This window comes from Ornithorhynchus anatinus, chromosome 17 (genome assembly GCF_004115215.2).
Source record: "Ornithorhynchus anatinus isolate Pmale09 chromosome 17, mOrnAna1.pri.v4, whole genome shotgun sequence".
In the NCBI taxonomy this organism is placed as follows: domain Eukaryota; kingdom Metazoa; phylum Chordata; class Mammalia; order Monotremata; family Ornithorhynchidae; genus Ornithorhynchus; species Ornithorhynchus anatinus.
Genome location: NC_041744.1, coordinates 38009636 through 38027341, shown reverse-complemented (window position 1 = coordinate 38027341; position 17706 = coordinate 38009636). Strand labels below are relative to the sequence as shown.

General features: G+C 41.9%; 1 protein-coding gene across 3 annotated transcripts; it reads left to right on the top strand.

Annotated features, from left to right (window-relative positions):
• LOC103170049 (sentrin-specific protease 7-like) lies at positions 1 to 17432 on the top strand. 3 transcript variants are annotated; one of them, XR_485939.3, is made up of 7 exons: positions 3 to 75; positions 3110 to 3255; positions 8645 to 8678; positions 10634 to 10816; positions 13358 to 13632; positions 16405 to 16625; positions 17004 to 17432. XR_485939.3 is itself a non-coding variant. In XM_007666412.3 (6 exons), exons 2-6 carry the CDS (start codon positions 3178 to 3180, stop codon positions 16564 to 16566), a joined length of 732 nt encoding a protein of 243 aa, XP_007664602.1. In that variant the 5' UTR covers positions 3 to 75; positions 3110 to 3177; the 3' UTR covers positions 16567 to 17431. The 3 variants fall into 3 exon arrangements, 1 of the variants encoding a protein (XP_007664602.1); XM_007666412.3 differs by having other exon boundaries at positions 16405 to 17431; XR_005661011.1 differs by lacking the exon at positions 8645 to 8678 and having other exon boundaries at positions 1 to 75; positions 16405 to 17431.
• Positions 17433 to 17706: the final 274 nt, after the last annotated feature.

Here is a 17706-nt window from a genome sequence, read left to right as displayed (position 1 = left end):
TCGTTTAGAATATTGGTGAGGCCGTGGCAGTTAGTGGTTTGAATGCCAAAGCGAAGGAGAGTCTTGATCTGGAAGGTTTGTCCTCACACCCTCTCCCTTCCTCTCCTCTTTTCTCCACATCCCTATTCTTCCCTCAACCCCCCAAAAGCCTCCCATCCCCCCCAAAACTGCCTTGTGACACCTCTTAACAACCCCTTGTAGTCTCGTTCCTCATCCTGCTCAATTGCCCCCCTTCTGTGCCCCAGCTGCATTCCATGGTGTCTTCTGAAACCCTCCCTCCATTTTGAGCAAGCTTCTCTTCATCCTGTTCCTGGCCCGCTCTCTCCCTTCCTTCTCCCCTCTTTTCTCCACATCCCTGTTCTTCACTCCACCCCGCAAAAACCCCCCAGCCCTTCCATCCCTCAGCTGCATTCCACGGTGTCTCCTGGAACCCTCCCTCCATTTTGAGCAAGCTTCTCTTCATCCTGTTCCTGGCCCGCTCTCTCCCTTCCTTCTCCCCTCTTTTCTCCACATCCCTGTTCTTCACTCCACCCCCCAAAAACCCCCCAGCCCTTCCATCCCTCAGCTGCATTCCACGGTGTCTCCTGGAACCCTCCCTCCATTTTGAGCAAGCTTCTCTTCATCCTGTTCCTGGCCCGCTCTCTCCCTTCCTTCTCCCCTCTTTTCTCCACATCCCTGTTCTTCACTCCACCCCCCAAAAACCCCCCAGCCCTTCCATCCCTCAGCTGCATTCCACGGTGTCTCCTGGAACCCTCCCTCCATTTTGAGCAAGCTTCTCTTCATCCTGTTCCTGGCCCCCTCTCTCCCTTCCTTCTCCCCTCTTTTCTCCACATCCCTGTTCTTCACTCCACCCCCCAAAAACCCCCCAGCCCTTCCATCCTTCAGCTGCATTCCACGGTGTCTCCTGGAACCCTCCCTCCATTTTGAGCAAGCTTCTCTTCATCCTGTCCCTGGCCAGCTCTCTCCCTCCCTCCTCCCGTCTTTTTTCCACATCCCTGTTCTTCCCTCCACCCCCAAAAAACTTCCCAGCCCCCCAAAACGCCTTCTGACACCTCTTAACAATCCCCTGTAGCTTCGTTCCTCGTCTTGCTCAGTCGCCCCCCTTCCACCCTTCAGCTGTATTCCGTAGTGTCTTGTGGAACCTTCCCTCCATTTTGAGCAAGCTTCTCTTCATCCTGTTCCTGGCTCACTCTGTCTTCCCCATCCCTGTTCTTCCCACCCCCCAAAACTGCCTTCTGACACATTTTACCAATCCCATGTAGCCTCATTCCTTGTTCTCAGTCGCTCCCCCTCCACCCCCCAATCCCTAACTGCGTTCCATTGTATCTTGTGGACCCCTCCCTCCGTTGTGATTAAGCTTCCCTTCATCCTGTTTCTAGCCTGCTCACTCATCCTCATTGTCTCCAAGACTTGTCTCTCAGCCTTCGACTCCATCTTAACTTCTCTGTGCCTCAGTTCCCTCATCTGTAAAATGGGGATTAAGGCTGTGAGCCCCACGTGGGACAACCTGATTCCCCTGTGTCTACCCCAGCGCTTAGAACAGTGCTCTTCACATAGTAAGCGCTTAACAAATACCATCTTTGCTGCTGCTCTCGGTTGAAAAGTCCTGATTTTCCCTCCTCAATACAATTCTCCCTCCCACCTCACCCCCTCAATTCTCTCCCCTCCTTTGTTTCTCACATCTTTACTATCCTCTACCACTCCTAGTCGCTATTATTTACTGCCTTCCCTTTTTTAATGGTATTTCTTAAGTGTTATATGCCAGGCACTGTGCTAAGCACTGGTGTAGGTGCAAGATGTGGGTTGAACACAGTCCCTGTCCCACAGTCGTAATCCCCGTTTCACAGATGAGGTAACTGGGACACAGATAAGTTAAATGACTTAAGTAAGGTCATGCAGCAGACAAGTGGCGGAGCCTGGGTTAGAACTGAGGTCTTTGGACTCCCAGGCCACTGCTCTTTCCAGTCAGTCTCGCTGTTTCCAGATTCCACTTCTGTATTTCTTACTGCTCCCTTTTTCCATTCCTATCTTGAGTCCTGGAATGGATTGTTTGCACCTGCTGCCTTTCTTGCCCCAAACTTTCTTCTTGTCCTTTTACAGTCAGGCTTTGGATTCCTTTACTTGACTTTTACTACTATCACTACTCATCAGAGACTTCTAGAAATCCAACCAAAATCCATGTGACCTGTATCAAGGAAAGCTGGGAGACAGCAGCAGTTAATCAAGCCTTTGAACATGCTACCTTTAAGAATAGGGTTGCCCTGCCTGGGAGCAATAATCTGGGAAGATTAAAGATAATCTTGAGAGTAGTACCTAACTCCATAGGTGGTAATATCAGATGTTGTTGGACAACACATGCAGTAAAGGTTATTAAGAATCAAGACATTAAGTAACCTGTATATAGATAGCGTTTCTCCAACCCGCTAGCTGGACTGTATGGTCAGTGAAGGCTCAGTACTTTTGTTCATCCCACACTAAACCTGAATAGACAAGATATTAAATCTGATTATATATGTTTAATTGACAAATGTACTTTCAAGAGCTGTTTTTTTGTTTGTTTTGGTTTGGTTTTGGGGTTGGGAGGAATTGGGGGTAAGAGAAGGAGCATGGATAGTGGTTAGAGCCCTGGATAGAGCACGGACCTGGGAGTCAGGAGGGCTTGGGTTCTAATTCCGGCTTATCACTTGTCTGCAGTGACCTTGGGCAAATCACTTAACTCCTCTGTGTCTCAGTTACCTCATCTGTAAAATGAGGATAAAGACTGTGAGCCCTATGTGGGACAAGGACTGTGTCCAACCTGATTGACTTGTATCTACCCCAGCACGTATCTCAGTGCCTGGAACATAGTAAACACTTAACACATACCATAAAAAATAAACAGATTAATTTATAGGGGTAAGAACTCACCAGAAGTGGAAGTTTGACATTTCCCTCACCAGTTCAGAACATAGATTCCACATCTGAGTGATTCTTTGACTAATTCACAAATTAGTTTCTTAGAGCTTAATACTGAAAGTATACTTGAAAATATGTTTTTGTCTTTTTTTTCCAGAATTTAAAGAGAGATTCTATTTGGTGCAATGTGAATTTTCTGCTCTTTCTTTTGTAGATTTCACCTGGGCAGTCTTTCATAAGATCTGAAAAAGACACATTTTGGGAAGGGCATATGCCAAAGTGATGGAACCATTTCTGGGTATCGTGTTTTCCTCTGTTTTTATTGGTAGGATAAAAGGAACATCAAGAGATCGTGTGAAGGTAAATAAATTGAGAGTGTTGTTCCACTGACTAAGATTTACCAATTATTTCAGAAAACAGCATAAAGATTAATTTTCTAAAGGATCCATGTAAGAATGTTGTGGGAATAGTATGTGACTGTAATTAACATTTTAACCTACAGATTTGAAAGGGAATTTGAAGGGGTGTTGATATAACTTTAGTGCCTTTTTCAAAGTAATTTTCAGATATCTCAGAAATTAGATTTCTTTATAAACTGTAAATCTTGAAAGTTAGATGCCTTAGTGAAGCTGATAACTGAGCCCTGTTCAGGCCTAAAATTCAAGGTCTTCCCGGCCTGCAGTGAGGCCGAAACTGCAGCATCTGAATCCAGCATGGGTGTGATTGGCATTGTAATCTGCCTGGACAAAGGTATTGATATGCTTTGTCTCTAGATGGTCTCACATAGGTAATAGTTTCCCAAGCTGCCGGATCGGGGGCCATCGCTGAAGCACAGCAATTTCCAGAGAGTCCCCTCCCCCAAGGGGTCCTTCCCTTGGGGATGCTTCCAGAGTAGCATCAGAAGGCTACTGAGCTTGGCCCAAAGAACCAGCAGAAGTGAAAGCTTGATTTCCCAGATTGTTTTTTTTAGGCTTGGCCTAAATTGACTCTAGGCCTTCTTAAGCCAGTATGGGGTCTAAGTTGACAGTAGAAAGAAGTGGAAAGAAGAAGAATCTCCCCCGATTAGACTGTAAGCCCGTCAAACGGCAGGGACTGTCTCTATCTGTTGCCGACTTGTTCATTCCAAGCGCTTAGTACAGTGCTCTGCACATAGTAAGCGCTCAATAAATACTATTGAATGAATGAATGAAAGTGGAATGTAGCATACCTGTATTTTCATAAGTTTTATAAACGTCATCTTAAAATGGGGATCATGTAAAGATAACCTTAGGCGATAGGGCTAATGAACAATTCAAATTTCTCAAGCATTCCAGAAATACATTTACTTAGTAAAATAAGATTTGCTTATGATGTTTACCCAGCACCATTGCTCCAAAGAAATAAAGATTTTCTACAGAGCTAACTTTAAAGAGGCAACATTTTCTAAATACTACAACAAATAAAATAATGTGGAAGGTGGAAAATGTAGAGTGCTGGGCATGAAAGAGAAAGGGGTGCATGGAGATTAAGAAATAATCTTTTATTCTTGGTTGAGAATAAACAAGCTTTGTGTGTTGAAAACCAATTTTTTTTAACCAGTTCAAGTAATAATTTATCTAAGAAACATCGTGGCCTAGTGGAAAGAACACAGGCCTGGGAGTCAGAGGACCTGAGTTCTAATCCCAGGTCTGCCAGGTGTCTCACTAGGTGACCCTGGGCAAGTCACTTAACTTCTTGGTGTCTCTGTTTCTTCAACCGTAAAATGGGGAAACCTTGTCTGTTCCCCTCCTACTTAGACTGTAAAGTCCCATGTGGTAAAGGGAGTGCATCCAACCTGATTAACTTGTGTCTATCCCAGTGCTTTGAACAGTGCTTGACACATAGAAAGCTTTTAACAAATACAATAGTAATAATAATAAAAATGATAATTAATGAATGAAATTAATGTTCTTTTTCTGTTTTACAGAAATATTTTTTCTATAAAACAGAAAACTAATTTCATTCATTTTAATAGCAGTGCCTCTGTGAGGAAATGGACTGGTTTTTTGTTCTTATTTGTAAATTCAGTACAAGCTCTTATGACATAAAATCAGTAATAATGATCTTAATAATAATAATAATAGTAATAGTATTTCTTAAGTGCTTACTATGTACCATTCTTAGCACTGGGGTAGATACAAGATAATCAGGTTGCCTACAGTCCCTGTCCCACATGGGCCTCACAGTTTTAATTGCTATTTTACAGATGAAGTAATTGAGACATAGAGAAGTGAGGTGAATTGCCCAAGGTCACACAGCAGACATGCAGCAAAGCCGGGATTAGAGCCCATGTCCTCTGACTCCCAGCCCGGTGCTTCTTCCATGCTGCTTCCCTTAAAAAAGAGGACATGATATTTGTATCTCTTTACCACAAGGAAGAATTTTTGGCTGTCATTTGAGGCTACCTCACCCTTGCTAGGTAGCTCACAATGACTGTTACCATCTTCCTCTGAACTGCAGTTTTGCTGTACTTTATGGGGACATGTGTCAAATAGTATGCAATTGCACATTCCTGGTCAATGAGAGCTTTTCAACAATCTTCTCCTGGTTGCCGTGGCTGGTGCTATACTTGGATGAGGCTATTCAAGTGAAATGAGTATTTCATTTCACAAATATAATTGAGAGAACTAAGAAAATGCTGGAAGACTGGGGCTTCAGTGGAGTAGTGAGGCCTATTTTAACCAAAAGAAAAGCTTTAGAATTAGCTCCTTCAGTCAATCAATGACATTTATTGAGCAGTTCCTGAGTGCAGGGTGCTGTACTAAGCACTTGGGAGAGTACAATACAATCGTAGACACAATCCCTGCTCACAAGGAGCTTGAAATCTTGCCTTTGAATGCCTGGCATGCTTACTTTCTGACAGATGAAAAATGCTGTGTGGTTGCTTGTTTGATATCGTCTTACATCGTACACTTGTCAGTTAAACCACATCACTCATGTAATGTTACTTTACAGAGCACTGTACTGAGGGCTTGGTATATAGAAGAGTTGTAGACAAGTTCCGTGCCTACAAAGAGCTTACAGTCCAGAGGGGGAGACTGACATTAATATAAATAAATAAATTATGGATATGTATGCAAGTGCTGTGGGGCTGAGAGAGGGGTGAATAAAGGGTGTAAATCTAAGTTCAGAGGCAGTGCAGAAGGTAGTGGGAGAAGAGGAATTGAGGGCCTAGTTGGGGCAGGCCTCTTGGAGGAGATGTGCTTTTAATAAAGCTCTGAAGATGGGAAGAGTGATTGTCTATCAGTTATGAATAGGGAGGACAATCCAGGCCAGAGGCAGGAGGATCTGGTGGGATGACCGCAGCAGTAATTTAGTGCTATGGTTAAATCTCAAATGAAGAAAGCATACTTCAGGGGGATCAGACTGAGGGGGCAGGGGAGGACAGGACCAAGGTAGTTAGGAAAGCCACTCAGAGCAGACGTGGGGGGGAGGCAGGAAAGGATAGCTGGGGTGGGAGAGAGATTTACAAAGCAACTTCTGTTTACTTGTAGGACACAGCTGTCATGTTGGGACTGGATTCTAACTAATTACATGTAAGCCTATAGGAAAAGTACCTTTCATTTATTTGTTCAGTCATATTTATTAAGCGCTTACTGTGTGCAGAGCACTGTACTAAGTACTTGGGAAAGTACAATACAGCAGTGTAGAGTGACAATCCCTGCCCACAATGAGCATACAGTCTAGAGGCAGGAAGACAGACATTAATACAAATAAACAGGCATCAGCATAAATAAATAACAGATATAGACATAAGTGCTGTGGAGCAGGGAGAGGGGGGAAGAGCAAAGGGAGCAAGTCAGGGCGATACAGAAGGGAGTGGGATATGAGGAAAAGTGGGGCCTTGTCTGGGAAGGCCTCTTGGAGCAGATGTGCCTTCAGTAAGGCTCTGAAGGAGAGGAGAGTAATTGTCTGATGGATTTGAGGAGGGAGGGAGTTCCAGGCAAGAGGCAGGACCTGGACCAGGGGTCAGCAGTGAGACAGGCAAGATTGAGGCACAGGGAGAGAGTTAGCACCAGAGGAGTGAGGTGTGTGGGCTGGGATGTAGAAGGGGAGAAGTGAGGTGAAGTAGGAGGGGGCAAGGTGATGGACTGCTTTAAACCCAGTGATGAGGAGTTTTTGTTTGATACAGAGGTGGATAGGCAACCAGTGGAGATTTTTGAGGAGGCAGGTGACATGTCTTGAATGTTTTTGCAGAAATATGATCCAGGCAGCAAAGTATGGACTGGAGTGGGGAGAAGCAGAAGGTTGGGAGGTCATAATACAACCATTCACATTTTCAAAGAAAATAATCAATTGCTCATTTAATGGTAAAGCTTTCTGTATGAGCGCTGTACTAAGCACTTAGGCTAGTACAAGAGAAGAAGTAGACATGATCCCTGACCCAGAGGAACTTACAGTCTGCTGAACTGTAGGATGTACATGTAGTAGAGGGTCCAGGGAAAGGTTGGTTCTAACAGCCCAGCTTCAATTATCTTTCCTGCCTTTCCTTCCCCAAGTTCCCTTTGGCTGGGATTCCTCCACTGCTCATGCCGAGGTGACCAGTCAATCAATTAGTTAATCAGTGTTATTTATTTAATGAGTACTATGTGCAGGGCATATTAAGCATTTGGGAGAGTACAATAGAGTAAAGTTGGTAGAGAAGATCCCTGCCCACAAGGAGATCGCTGCTCAGCAGGAGAGACAGACATTAAAATGAATTACCGGAAGGGGAAATGGCAGAGTGCAAGAATATGTACATAAGTGCTGTGTGCTGGGGTGAATATCAAATTTCTCAAGTGCACAGGTGTTGCAGAAGGAAGGATGAATAGGGGAAATGAGTCAAGGCATTTTGAAAGAGATGTGATTTTAGGAGGCTTTCGAAGGTGTAAGCTTCTAAAATTCTAGACTGTAAGCTTGTTATGGGGAGAGAATGTGCTATAATTCTGTTGTACTCTACTCTCCCAAGTGTTTAGTACAGTGCTCTGCACATAGTAAGCGCTCAATAAACACCATTGATCGATCGATTGATTCATGAGAGTGGTAGCCTATCAGCTAAGAAGGAGAAAGGTGTTCCAGGCCAGAGGAAGGATGTAGGCAAGCGGTCAGCAGTGAGAAAGATTTGATTAATGCACAGTCCATAGGTAGGCATTAGAGAATCTAAGTGCATGGGCTTGGATATAGTAGGAGATCATCATAAATAGAAGTGGTTATTGTAAAAATAGATGCTCACTGTAGTTTTCTGTCATTTACCATTTATCAGTATTGTCTGAGTATTTGTGAAAAGTTACTAATTTTACAAATGTGTAAAGAGCAGCATGGCTTATTGGAAAGAGCACGGGCTTGGGAGTCAGAGGTTGTGGATTCAAATCCTGACTCTGCCATTTGTCAGCTGTGTGATCTTGGTCAAGTCACTTAACTTCTCTGTGCCTCACTGACCTTCTCTGTAAAATGGGGATGAAACTGTGGGCCCCCTGTGGGACAACCTGACTACCTTGTATCTACCCCAGTGCTTAGAACAGTGCTTGGCACATAGTAAGGGCTTAACAAATACCAACATTATTATTATAATTATTACTTAACCTTTTTTTCATGAAGCTAAAATCTTTTACTTTAAGCATTTTCTTTCAGCCATTGAGGTTTAGGGGGCTTAGGACTTGGAGTATAGGCTCCAGAAACAAATTTCTACTTAAAAATAATATTAAGTATTTAAGTGACGTGACTAATCTTTGCTCTTTAATTTTTCTTTAAGTTCACTACAAAAAACATTCAGATTCCATTTCAAGGTAAGTTTATAATCCCTTTATGGTCTCTCTATTTCACTGTGATCTTGAGCAATGTCTTCATTTTCTTTTGAAAACATTTTGAGTAACACAACCCCCTTGCAAGCACTTTTTTTAATTTAAATTTCCTGGTAGACTTTAACAATTTCAGATTCCTTGACTTTTAAGTTAGTCTCAGCATACTGAAATATTCTCAGTGAGATGATTTTCCAGGGACCATGTGAAGTTAACTTCTTATAGAAAATTTCTGAAAAGGAAATCTTTTCCACAGCAGATGTCTTGTAGGGAAAATTAATGATAGGGGAAGATTGTAAAGTGCATCTATTCAACAAACATTTTTCTTTTGAGTTACATTTAGGATTTATATCACATGGGCTCTCCAAGGATCTCAAGAGTTGGTCCTTTTTGGATTAGCATAGGGAGAAGAGGCTGGGAAAGGCATATCTAGTTTGTGAGTGGATGTTTAAAGAGGCCTTCCCAGACTAAGCCCTATATTTTCCTTAACTGCTGTTCTTTCTGTGTTGACAATGAAATTGGTTGTGTACCCCTTAAGTACTTGGATACTCATCCCAGCCCCACAGTACTTATGTACAGAGTATTTATAGAGTACTAATACTCTGCTATTTCCCTTATCCTTAATCTACTGTAAAGTCTATCTCCCCCTGTAGACTGTAAGCTCCTTGTGGCCAGGGATCATGTCTACCAACTCAGGTATATTGTACTTTTCCAAGCATTTACTGCAATGTTCTGCACACAGTAAGCAGTCAACAAATACCATTAGTGGATTGTTTGATTAATTTTTCCATTAGACTCTTGTCTAAATAAATCATTGACTATCAAAAAAAATCATGGAGGTTAGCAGAATCAGAAAAGTAGTTAAAGAGAAGAACACTATACTTTGCATTTGGGAAGAAAAGAATAATCAAATGATACATCCCTTGCCCGCAAGGAGCCTACAGTCTAATTAATATGGGAGACAAACATTGAAAATCAGAGATTTGCCAAGATGAGGGATAAAGGGGAATGTGTCAAATACAAAATAAATAAGAGGGGTCCTTCATATCATGTTGAAAGATATGATTGAAGTCCACAAAACAGTAAAAGTTATTTTGGCAGACAAGGAGAACTAAAAGTCAATTGTTTTGTGGCTATTGGGGAAAGGAAAAAGAAGTGTTGAAATGAAGTTGAATTTCAACAAAAACAGGTTAAGCTGCATGTTGAAAAGAAAAGTGTCTTGGTTATTCATAAAGGCATTTTATCCTATCTCATCTGCTACTACAACTGTTAATGTGGCTTTGTGTAGTATACCTCCCTCTGTCCAGCTTTCTCCCCACCAGGCCTTGCCTGGACTATAGAATGTACTCTGTTGTTCTGCTGACTATGATTCATCAGGAACCCTGTAGTTGACTGGACTGTTAAATGGAGAAATGTTGCTACTACACCACCCAAACAACTTAATTTTCTCAGTCAAATGTGGCTCAGATTCAGCTCACCTTTATCTTATGAGACAATAGTTCCTTGTCAGAAATCCCACCGTCTAAATCATTTTCTCTTCTAAGAGATTTCACCCATTTTCCTTTCCAAATCACATTGAAAGGAAACTTGAGTTAAGGGAGAAGTATAAATATGAATCTGTTGCTCTTCATAGCTTTGGTTGGCCTTTTTCTCATTTCAGTCAATCAGTGGTATTTATTAAGTGCTTACCATATGCAGAAAACTGTACTAAGGACTTGGGAGAGTACAATATAACAGTTGGTAGCTCCATTATCTGCCCACAACGAGTTTACAGTCTAGAGGGATTTCAGTGGTATCATCATGTCTTTTAGACAAGGTTGGTAGTTCAGTAAAATATACCTTAAATATGGCTGGTTCTCTCAGTGTGCGAAATAAAAAAACTTGAGTTTTTATGTTCTATAGCATTGAGTTCAAATATTTGCTCTATTTTCTATTTCCTGTAGTGGCCTTGGGTAAGAATGTTTCTTTATCCGTGGATACCATTCATCTAAAGAAATTTGGGCTGTGGAAAAATAAGAATCATCCTCACTGCAAAACTAATAACACTGTCATTTTCCTCTGGACAACTTCAGACTATGTAAAAGAAATTGAAACCCAACTTGGATATAATGTTTTAAGCCAGCCATGTAAGTGCAGTATGATTGTTAACTTTTAGAGGGTTCTTTTGAAAATTTGTCAGGAGTAAAAGAATGAAAATAATAAGACTTTGTTTAAAATATCAGAATGCCTTTTTCACCCTCGTCCTAGAATGAGGCTATATGTTTGACAGGTTTCTAAAACTCTCTAAAAATGTGCTTATGTCAGAAAGCCATTGATAAAAAGGATAGCATGTCACATTGTGGAAAAAGTCAAACCTCTAAAACAAATGACTTTGATTTTACCTTGTTTTCCAGTAGATCTGATCTGTTTTAAAGGCAAAGAAAAATCACTTTTTCTACTGAAGGTGTCTATTTAATTGTCAGGAAGAAACACTTTTATTTTTACATAATACAGTTATATGTATCATTTTAAATTTATTCATGTGGAAATTAAGATTGGTAGCTCCATTGGCCTTGTCCCTATAGCCTTTGGATCAGGAAGAGCAGCTGTACTTAGACAGCTCCACCATTGGAGCCCAGTGGGGACAGGGAAGTGAAGCCAAGATCAAGGCTTCACTTCCTGTCCCTGCTTGTCCCTTGTTCTTGTCTAAGCACCCTAGAGGTGGCTCCAGGAGGATTTTCTTGCCTCCAGTTAAGTATCCTCCTCTAGCCTCCATGGCTCAGATGGTGACTCTCTGTGCCTTACTGGGCCCTAGCATTGGGCAGTACCTCGGTTTCCCCCACTGGGGACTGGTGGTTTATGAATGAATGAATGGTACTGCCTCTAGAAGTCTTGCCCCTTTGAAGTCCCAAGTCTTTGAAGTTGGACCCCAAGCTTCCAACACACACAAAAGAAAAGGCATCACCCTCAGGGGAGATAATACTGCCTGTTAGTCACTCAGAATGTTATTTGAAGAATACTTTCTTTAGAGTCAGGGTACTAGATAAGATTTCCCTACACAGTAATATCACCATCCCCACTTTCAGCCATGCAGAGATGATGTGCGGGGAGATTGAATAATCTGGCTTTTGTGGAAAAGACATGACACTTGACCTTTCAGGAGTTTACATTATAGTCAGGGTACATGGGGAAAAACTCAGCAATTCTTACAACAAATATGAATAACAAAGATTAACTTTTTTTTAAAACTATTGACCAGAAACCGAGTCTCCCTGCAGACTCCAATTCCCTCTGGATAATTTCAGAAAGCATTTTTCAAAACAATTTTAAACAACATTATGAAATACAAATGGGTTTATCTCTACAGCTCACTTGTATGATGGTGCTGCCTAGTTAAAGTTGGGAAGAGGAAAAGGGTGTAGAAAGGCAAAATGGAGGTGTGTGGAGCTAAGGAGGGCAGTTAAGTCCTTAGACTCCTCTCAGTTCCAGTTCTGATATTGGGGAAGGATCTGAGCCAGCACTTGACTGAATGTGAAGTGAATAAATTTTCAGGTGTGTTCATAGGCAGAAAGTGGGTCCTCTGCTATCCCAGGAGCCATTCTGCTTTGACTTCAGCACTTTGCAACAGGTATCAAATTCAGAATCAGACAAAATAGTCAAGGGGACTTAGTGTTTATCTTTGAGGAGGCATGGAGATACAGAGAGAGAAATCTTCTAATGGGGCGATGGCAAAATTATGGAAAATGGCTATTGTTAAAATGTTATCTTGAGAGGTGGGAGTAGTTGGTCTTTGGGTTTTCCTTGTCATTACCTGGATGGGACTGTTTCTTGTTAAAATGGGCACATGACCCAATCACATTACTCCTTAATCAGTCAGTCACATTTATTGATCACTCACTGTGTGCAGAGCACCATGCTAAGCACTTGGGAGAGTACAGAACAACTATGTAATACAATGATATAATGGGTCAGTGGTAAGAGAGATGAGAATGAGGTACAGTGAATAGGTTGGCACTAGAGCAATAATTCATTCATTTCATTCAATCATATCTATTGAGCGCTTACGGTGTGCAAAGCACTGTATTAAGTGCTTGGGAGAGGACAATACAACAACAAACAGACACATTCTCTGTCCACAATGATCTCACGGTCTAGAGGGGGAGACAGATATTAATATACAAAAATAAATGAATAAATAAATTACAGATATACACATATATTCTGTAAGGCTGGGAGGGAGGATGAATGAAGGGAGCAAGTCAAGGTGATGCAGAAGGGAGTAGGAGAAGAGGAGAGGAGGGTTTATCCAGGGAAGACTTGTTGGAGGAGCTGGGTCTTCATTAAGGCTTTGAAGTGGAGGAGAGCAGTTATCTGCCCAATATGAAGAGGGAGAGCATTTCAGGCCAGAGGCAGGAGGTGGGCGAGAGGTCAGCGGCGAAATAGACAAGATCGAGGCACAGTGAGAAGGTTAGCATTAGAGAAACAAAGTCTGTGGGCTGGGTTGTAGCAGGAAAGTAGAGAGGTGAGGTAGGGGAAGGGCAAGGTGAATGAGTGCTTTAAAGCCAATGGTGAAGAGTTTTTATATGTGGGCTGGCTTATAGGAAACCAGGACGTAAAGTAGGAGGGAGAGAACCTGTGGAATGTGAGAAAGCTATTATTAATAAACCACTTTCTTTTTCTTTTTGCAGCCAAATCCAATGAATTCATTTTCCTTGAGTTACAGAAACCAATTTCAGGGAGAGAAGAAGTTAAGTTTAAAGAAGTGATGGCAGAAGTGAAGAAGAAGCACAGATCAGTAGCTCTTTCTGAGCCATTATTTTGGAATGAGGCTCTCCCATTGTTTCAGCATTTCTTATTGGAAGAATGTTCCTTTCTGCATTATCTCTATTGCTCATTTCAGCTAGAGCAGCAGCAGCAACAGAAAGCGGACAGTGTCTTGGTGAAGAATCAACCCTTGCCTCAGGTTAGTGAATAACTGATGCAATTTTTAGGCCACTTTCTAAAATGAATCTCTGAAAGCAAGTCAGTATTTTGGAAGAAATTTTAATTTTAACTCTCCAGGTAAATTTTAGTGATGTTGCTTAACTCTGTCCACCAGGATACCGAGCCAAATAACCAGTTTGTGCTGCCTTCCCATCACCACATCCAGGACCTCTGCTCCTGACATTCCCTTTGCATAGCAGGCCACGGGGATTTAAAATACAAGAATACGCCCCTTGGCCTCCGTCTCCACCTAGATGCTGAGTGAAAGCTTGTGCATTCTGGGGAGCAGGGGATATAAGTTGCAGCCATACACAGCCTCTTCAATCTTTTGAAAGTCCCTATTGCTTATCCGGCCCTTCCTTCTTGGTCTCACTTCACATTCACTTCCTTGGTGAATTTGTCTGCTTCTATGGCTTCTTTTTCCACTTGAATGCAGATGATTCCCCAATCTACCTCACCAGACCTAACCTTCTCTTAATCTCTGCAATTTTGCATTTTCTTTGGCTTCCAGGACAACTCTGATTGGATGGCCCACCAGCCCTTCAAATTCAGTGTGTTTTAAATTGAAGTACCCTCTCCAATCCTCTACTCTTCCAGACTTTCTCATTGCAGTTGACACCACTACCATCTTCCCTATTACTGAAGCCCTCTGCCTTGGCATTATACTTAATTATTTCCCCTCTTCCTTCTGCAAAACTTAATACTATAATAATTATAGTATTTGTTAAACACTTATTGTGTGCAAGGCACTGTATTACACACTGGGGTGGATACAAGCAAATAGGGTTGGACATAGTCCCTGTTCTGTATAGGGCTCACAGACTTAATTCTGGTTTTACAGATGAGGTAACTGGGGTACAGAGAAGTGAAGTGACTTGCCCAAGACCACACAGCAAACAAGTAGTAGAGCCGGGATTAGAACCCATGGCCTTCTGACTCCCAGGCCCATGCTCTAGCCATTATGTCATGCTGCTTCTTAATACCTGGTGTGCTCACAAATTCCCCAGGTAGCTCTGTAAATAACTGACATGATTTCTAGCTTAAACAGTACCTCATGAACTAGTATCAATTTCCCCAGTGGACTTTTTACACTCCAGTAGAGAAGCAGTGTGGCTTAGTGGTAAGAGCCCAGGCTTGGGAGTCAGAGGTCATGGGTTCGAATTCCAGCTCTGCCATCTGTCAGCTGTGTGACTTTGGGCAAATCACTTCACTTCTCTGGGCCTCAGTTCCCTCATCTGTAAAATGGGGATGGAGACTTTGAACCCTACGTGGGACAACCTGATTACCTTGTATCTACCCCAGCGCTTAGAACAGCACATAGTAAGCGCTTAACAAATACCAACATTATTATCATTATTATTATTATTTCCCTGTACTGCCTCTGCAAATGTTCTTTGTGCTTATATTCAGTTTTGTCTGCCACTCAAAAAGGGCCCAATTATTTTAAATTCCTCAGTCAGATTGGGTCACTGCTTGCTTGATAACATACTTTGCAGTGGGACAGTCAGGGTGGTTTTGCTTGGCTGTCTGGTGGAAAGAGAGGCCCAAGGGAACACTACTGCATCTTCAGTCCCTGTGGTTCAGCATGCACCAGGCATGTCAGGAGCAGAGGTCCTGGATGTCACAGTGGAGAGGCAGCAGAATTTCTGGTGATTTTGCCTCCAAGCTAACTTCAGAGGCAGTAGTTCCCCAGTTTCCAAATCCCAGTCTCTGAGGGGGTTCCCTGGGATTTTGTCAGACTCCTATACTCACTTCACTTTAGCCTCCAGAGCATGAAGGAGGGGAGTCTAAAACTTGGGGAGAATTCATTCATTCACTTGTATTTATCGAGCGCTGTGTGCAGAGCACTGTACTAAATGCTTGGAAAGTATCATTCGGGAGCAGAAAATGAAACTTTTGGGTAAAAGCAGGGCATAAGGATTAATTTTTTCCACTAGAATACATGAGAAATTGGAATATTTGAATGGAGGTGTAGGCTCTGTTTTCCAAAATGATAGGTGAACTTGACAATGTTGTTTTTTCTTTAACTGTGGTATTTAAGCATTCTGCCACTTGTCTTACTTGTTATATGGCCCTGATTAAACCCTCTTTTCCTCAACTCCGTCTTGACAAGCACTTAACAAATGTGTCTAGACTATAAGCTCCCTCCTCTAGACTGTAAGCTCCTATGGGCAGGAAACATGTCTACAAACTTTGTTATATTGTACTTTCCCGAGCTCTTAGTACAGTGCTCGATAAATATGATTTATTGACCAATTGATCAAGCACTCTTTCTAAGCCCCAGGGTAGTTACAAGTTAATCAGGCCAGGTACAGACCTTGTCCCACATGGGGCTAAATCAGAGGAAAAACAAGTATTTAATCCTATTTTACAGTTGAGGAAACTGAGACACAGAGAAGTTAAGTGACTTGCCCATGGTCAATCAACAAGCAAATGGTGAAGTCAGGATCAGAAACCAGATCCTCTGACTTGCAGGCTCATGCTCTTTCCACTACATGCTGTTTCACAAAGTTCTCAAATTAGAATTTTGAAATTTTTATTATCAGAATATTTTTAGTAAATAAAAAGACCACTGTAATTTTCTGCACCAGGCTTTCTGTTTGAAAATTTAAGTCCAAAACGTATTTATTTTTCAATATCCCTGTTAGCACTGGCTATTGATTGATTTTTCTTTTCTTAAATATAACTGAGATACTCTTCCTCAAAATCTTTTTCTCAATCCTAATCTTCTCAACTACACTTGAAAATAAAGCATTTTCAGGAAACCTACAGGGCAGTCCAAGGAGAGAGGATGACATGTCCGAAGCTGGAGGAGGTTAAAAGAATCCCTCAGAACCGCCAGGAGTCTTCAGGAGTCACCGAGAACTGCAAGAGAAAATCAATCGGCACACTGTGGAAAATGAAGTCAGCATGAACCATTTGCATCTGCCATTGTTCATTGAGCTTGTAGAGATGGAAAAGTGGTGAGATTTAGTAAGTCTCAGACTACCTGAAGTGAAAAGGAAACCTGCAACAAAGATTGGCGGAGCAAGTTTCTTCCCTTGAAAGGACCAATATAGTTGGAGACTACTTAATATAATTGGTGTTCGAAGTTTTAGTTCTTAAGCCAAATGTTCCTTCTTCTAAGGTACCTCTTACTTATAGAGGACCAAGGTCCTGAGCCTTCACCACCATCTAGAAATGTACAGTCCCTTTTGTTTGTGAGTTCACTGAAGGTAATGAGCTGAAGCTCATCACATGCAAAAAACTAATTGGATAGTTGGAGGAAGAGTAGCTGTGACTAGCCTGACTGGGGATTCTTTTCCTTCTTTAGTGACTATGTTTCCCAAGGATGCCAATTTCTTTCAACAGGTCTATTTGGTTCCTGGCCACTTGGGATCACTCAAGGGGAAAATTTCTCAAATTGAGAGTTGGGACCCTGGCATCCTTCATAGAAGAGCTTTGGAGATTGCACCAGGTAGCTATTTGTTGACAGCCGGTACTGGCAGCAACAAACCCTAGGCTCTCTGGGTAGAATGATCTACTTCCTCCATCTGTGAGGACCTCTTGTAGCTCAGCTCAGAACTTGTTTGGTAGAAACAGAATTTACAATGAGAAGTAAGTGTGTGTGTGTGTGTGTGTGTAAGTTTTGATGTGAGGCTTCCTAGACAATCCTCCCCACATCTCTTCCTCCAACTGCAGAAATCGAAGAAAACACAAAGGTTCATAAATATTTCGGTTGAATTTTATTCTACATGTTAACATTTGTGCCTTGCTTAATTAAAGGAACATTAAAATTGGTGGCATGTGCCTTTCTTAAATATAGGTGCATTTCAATGGAAATACAGTCCTTCGTTCAAAGAACTTACCTAATCAATGGCCATGTTGATACCCTTTACATTAGCTTCTCTCAGTTTAGTACAAACAAGTCACCTTTGAAGTAACATCTGTTCATGAAAGTGTTTCTGGCTCTCCCCTTTAAACCTTTGATTAAATGGGAAAGCTGCCATTGATGTCATTGTAATAAGAACAACTGGCAAGAACAAGAAAACACTGACTGCACTGTGAAAGTTCA

Bases quoted from the DNA above. Each gene is read 5' to 3' on its own strand.
- LOC103170049 (XM_007666412.3), top strand. From the start codon at position 3,178: ATGGAACCATTTCTGGGTATCGTGTTTTCCTCTGTTTTTATTGGTAGG. The intron at 8,679-10,633 runs GTAAGTTTATAA...TATTTCCTGTAG, and splicing joins CATTCAGATTCCATTTCAAG to TGGCCTTGGGTAAGAATGTT. The intron at 10,817-13,357 runs GTAAGTGCAGTA...TTCTTTTTGCAG, and splicing joins TAATGTTTTAAGCCAGCCAT to CCAAATCCAATGAATTCATT.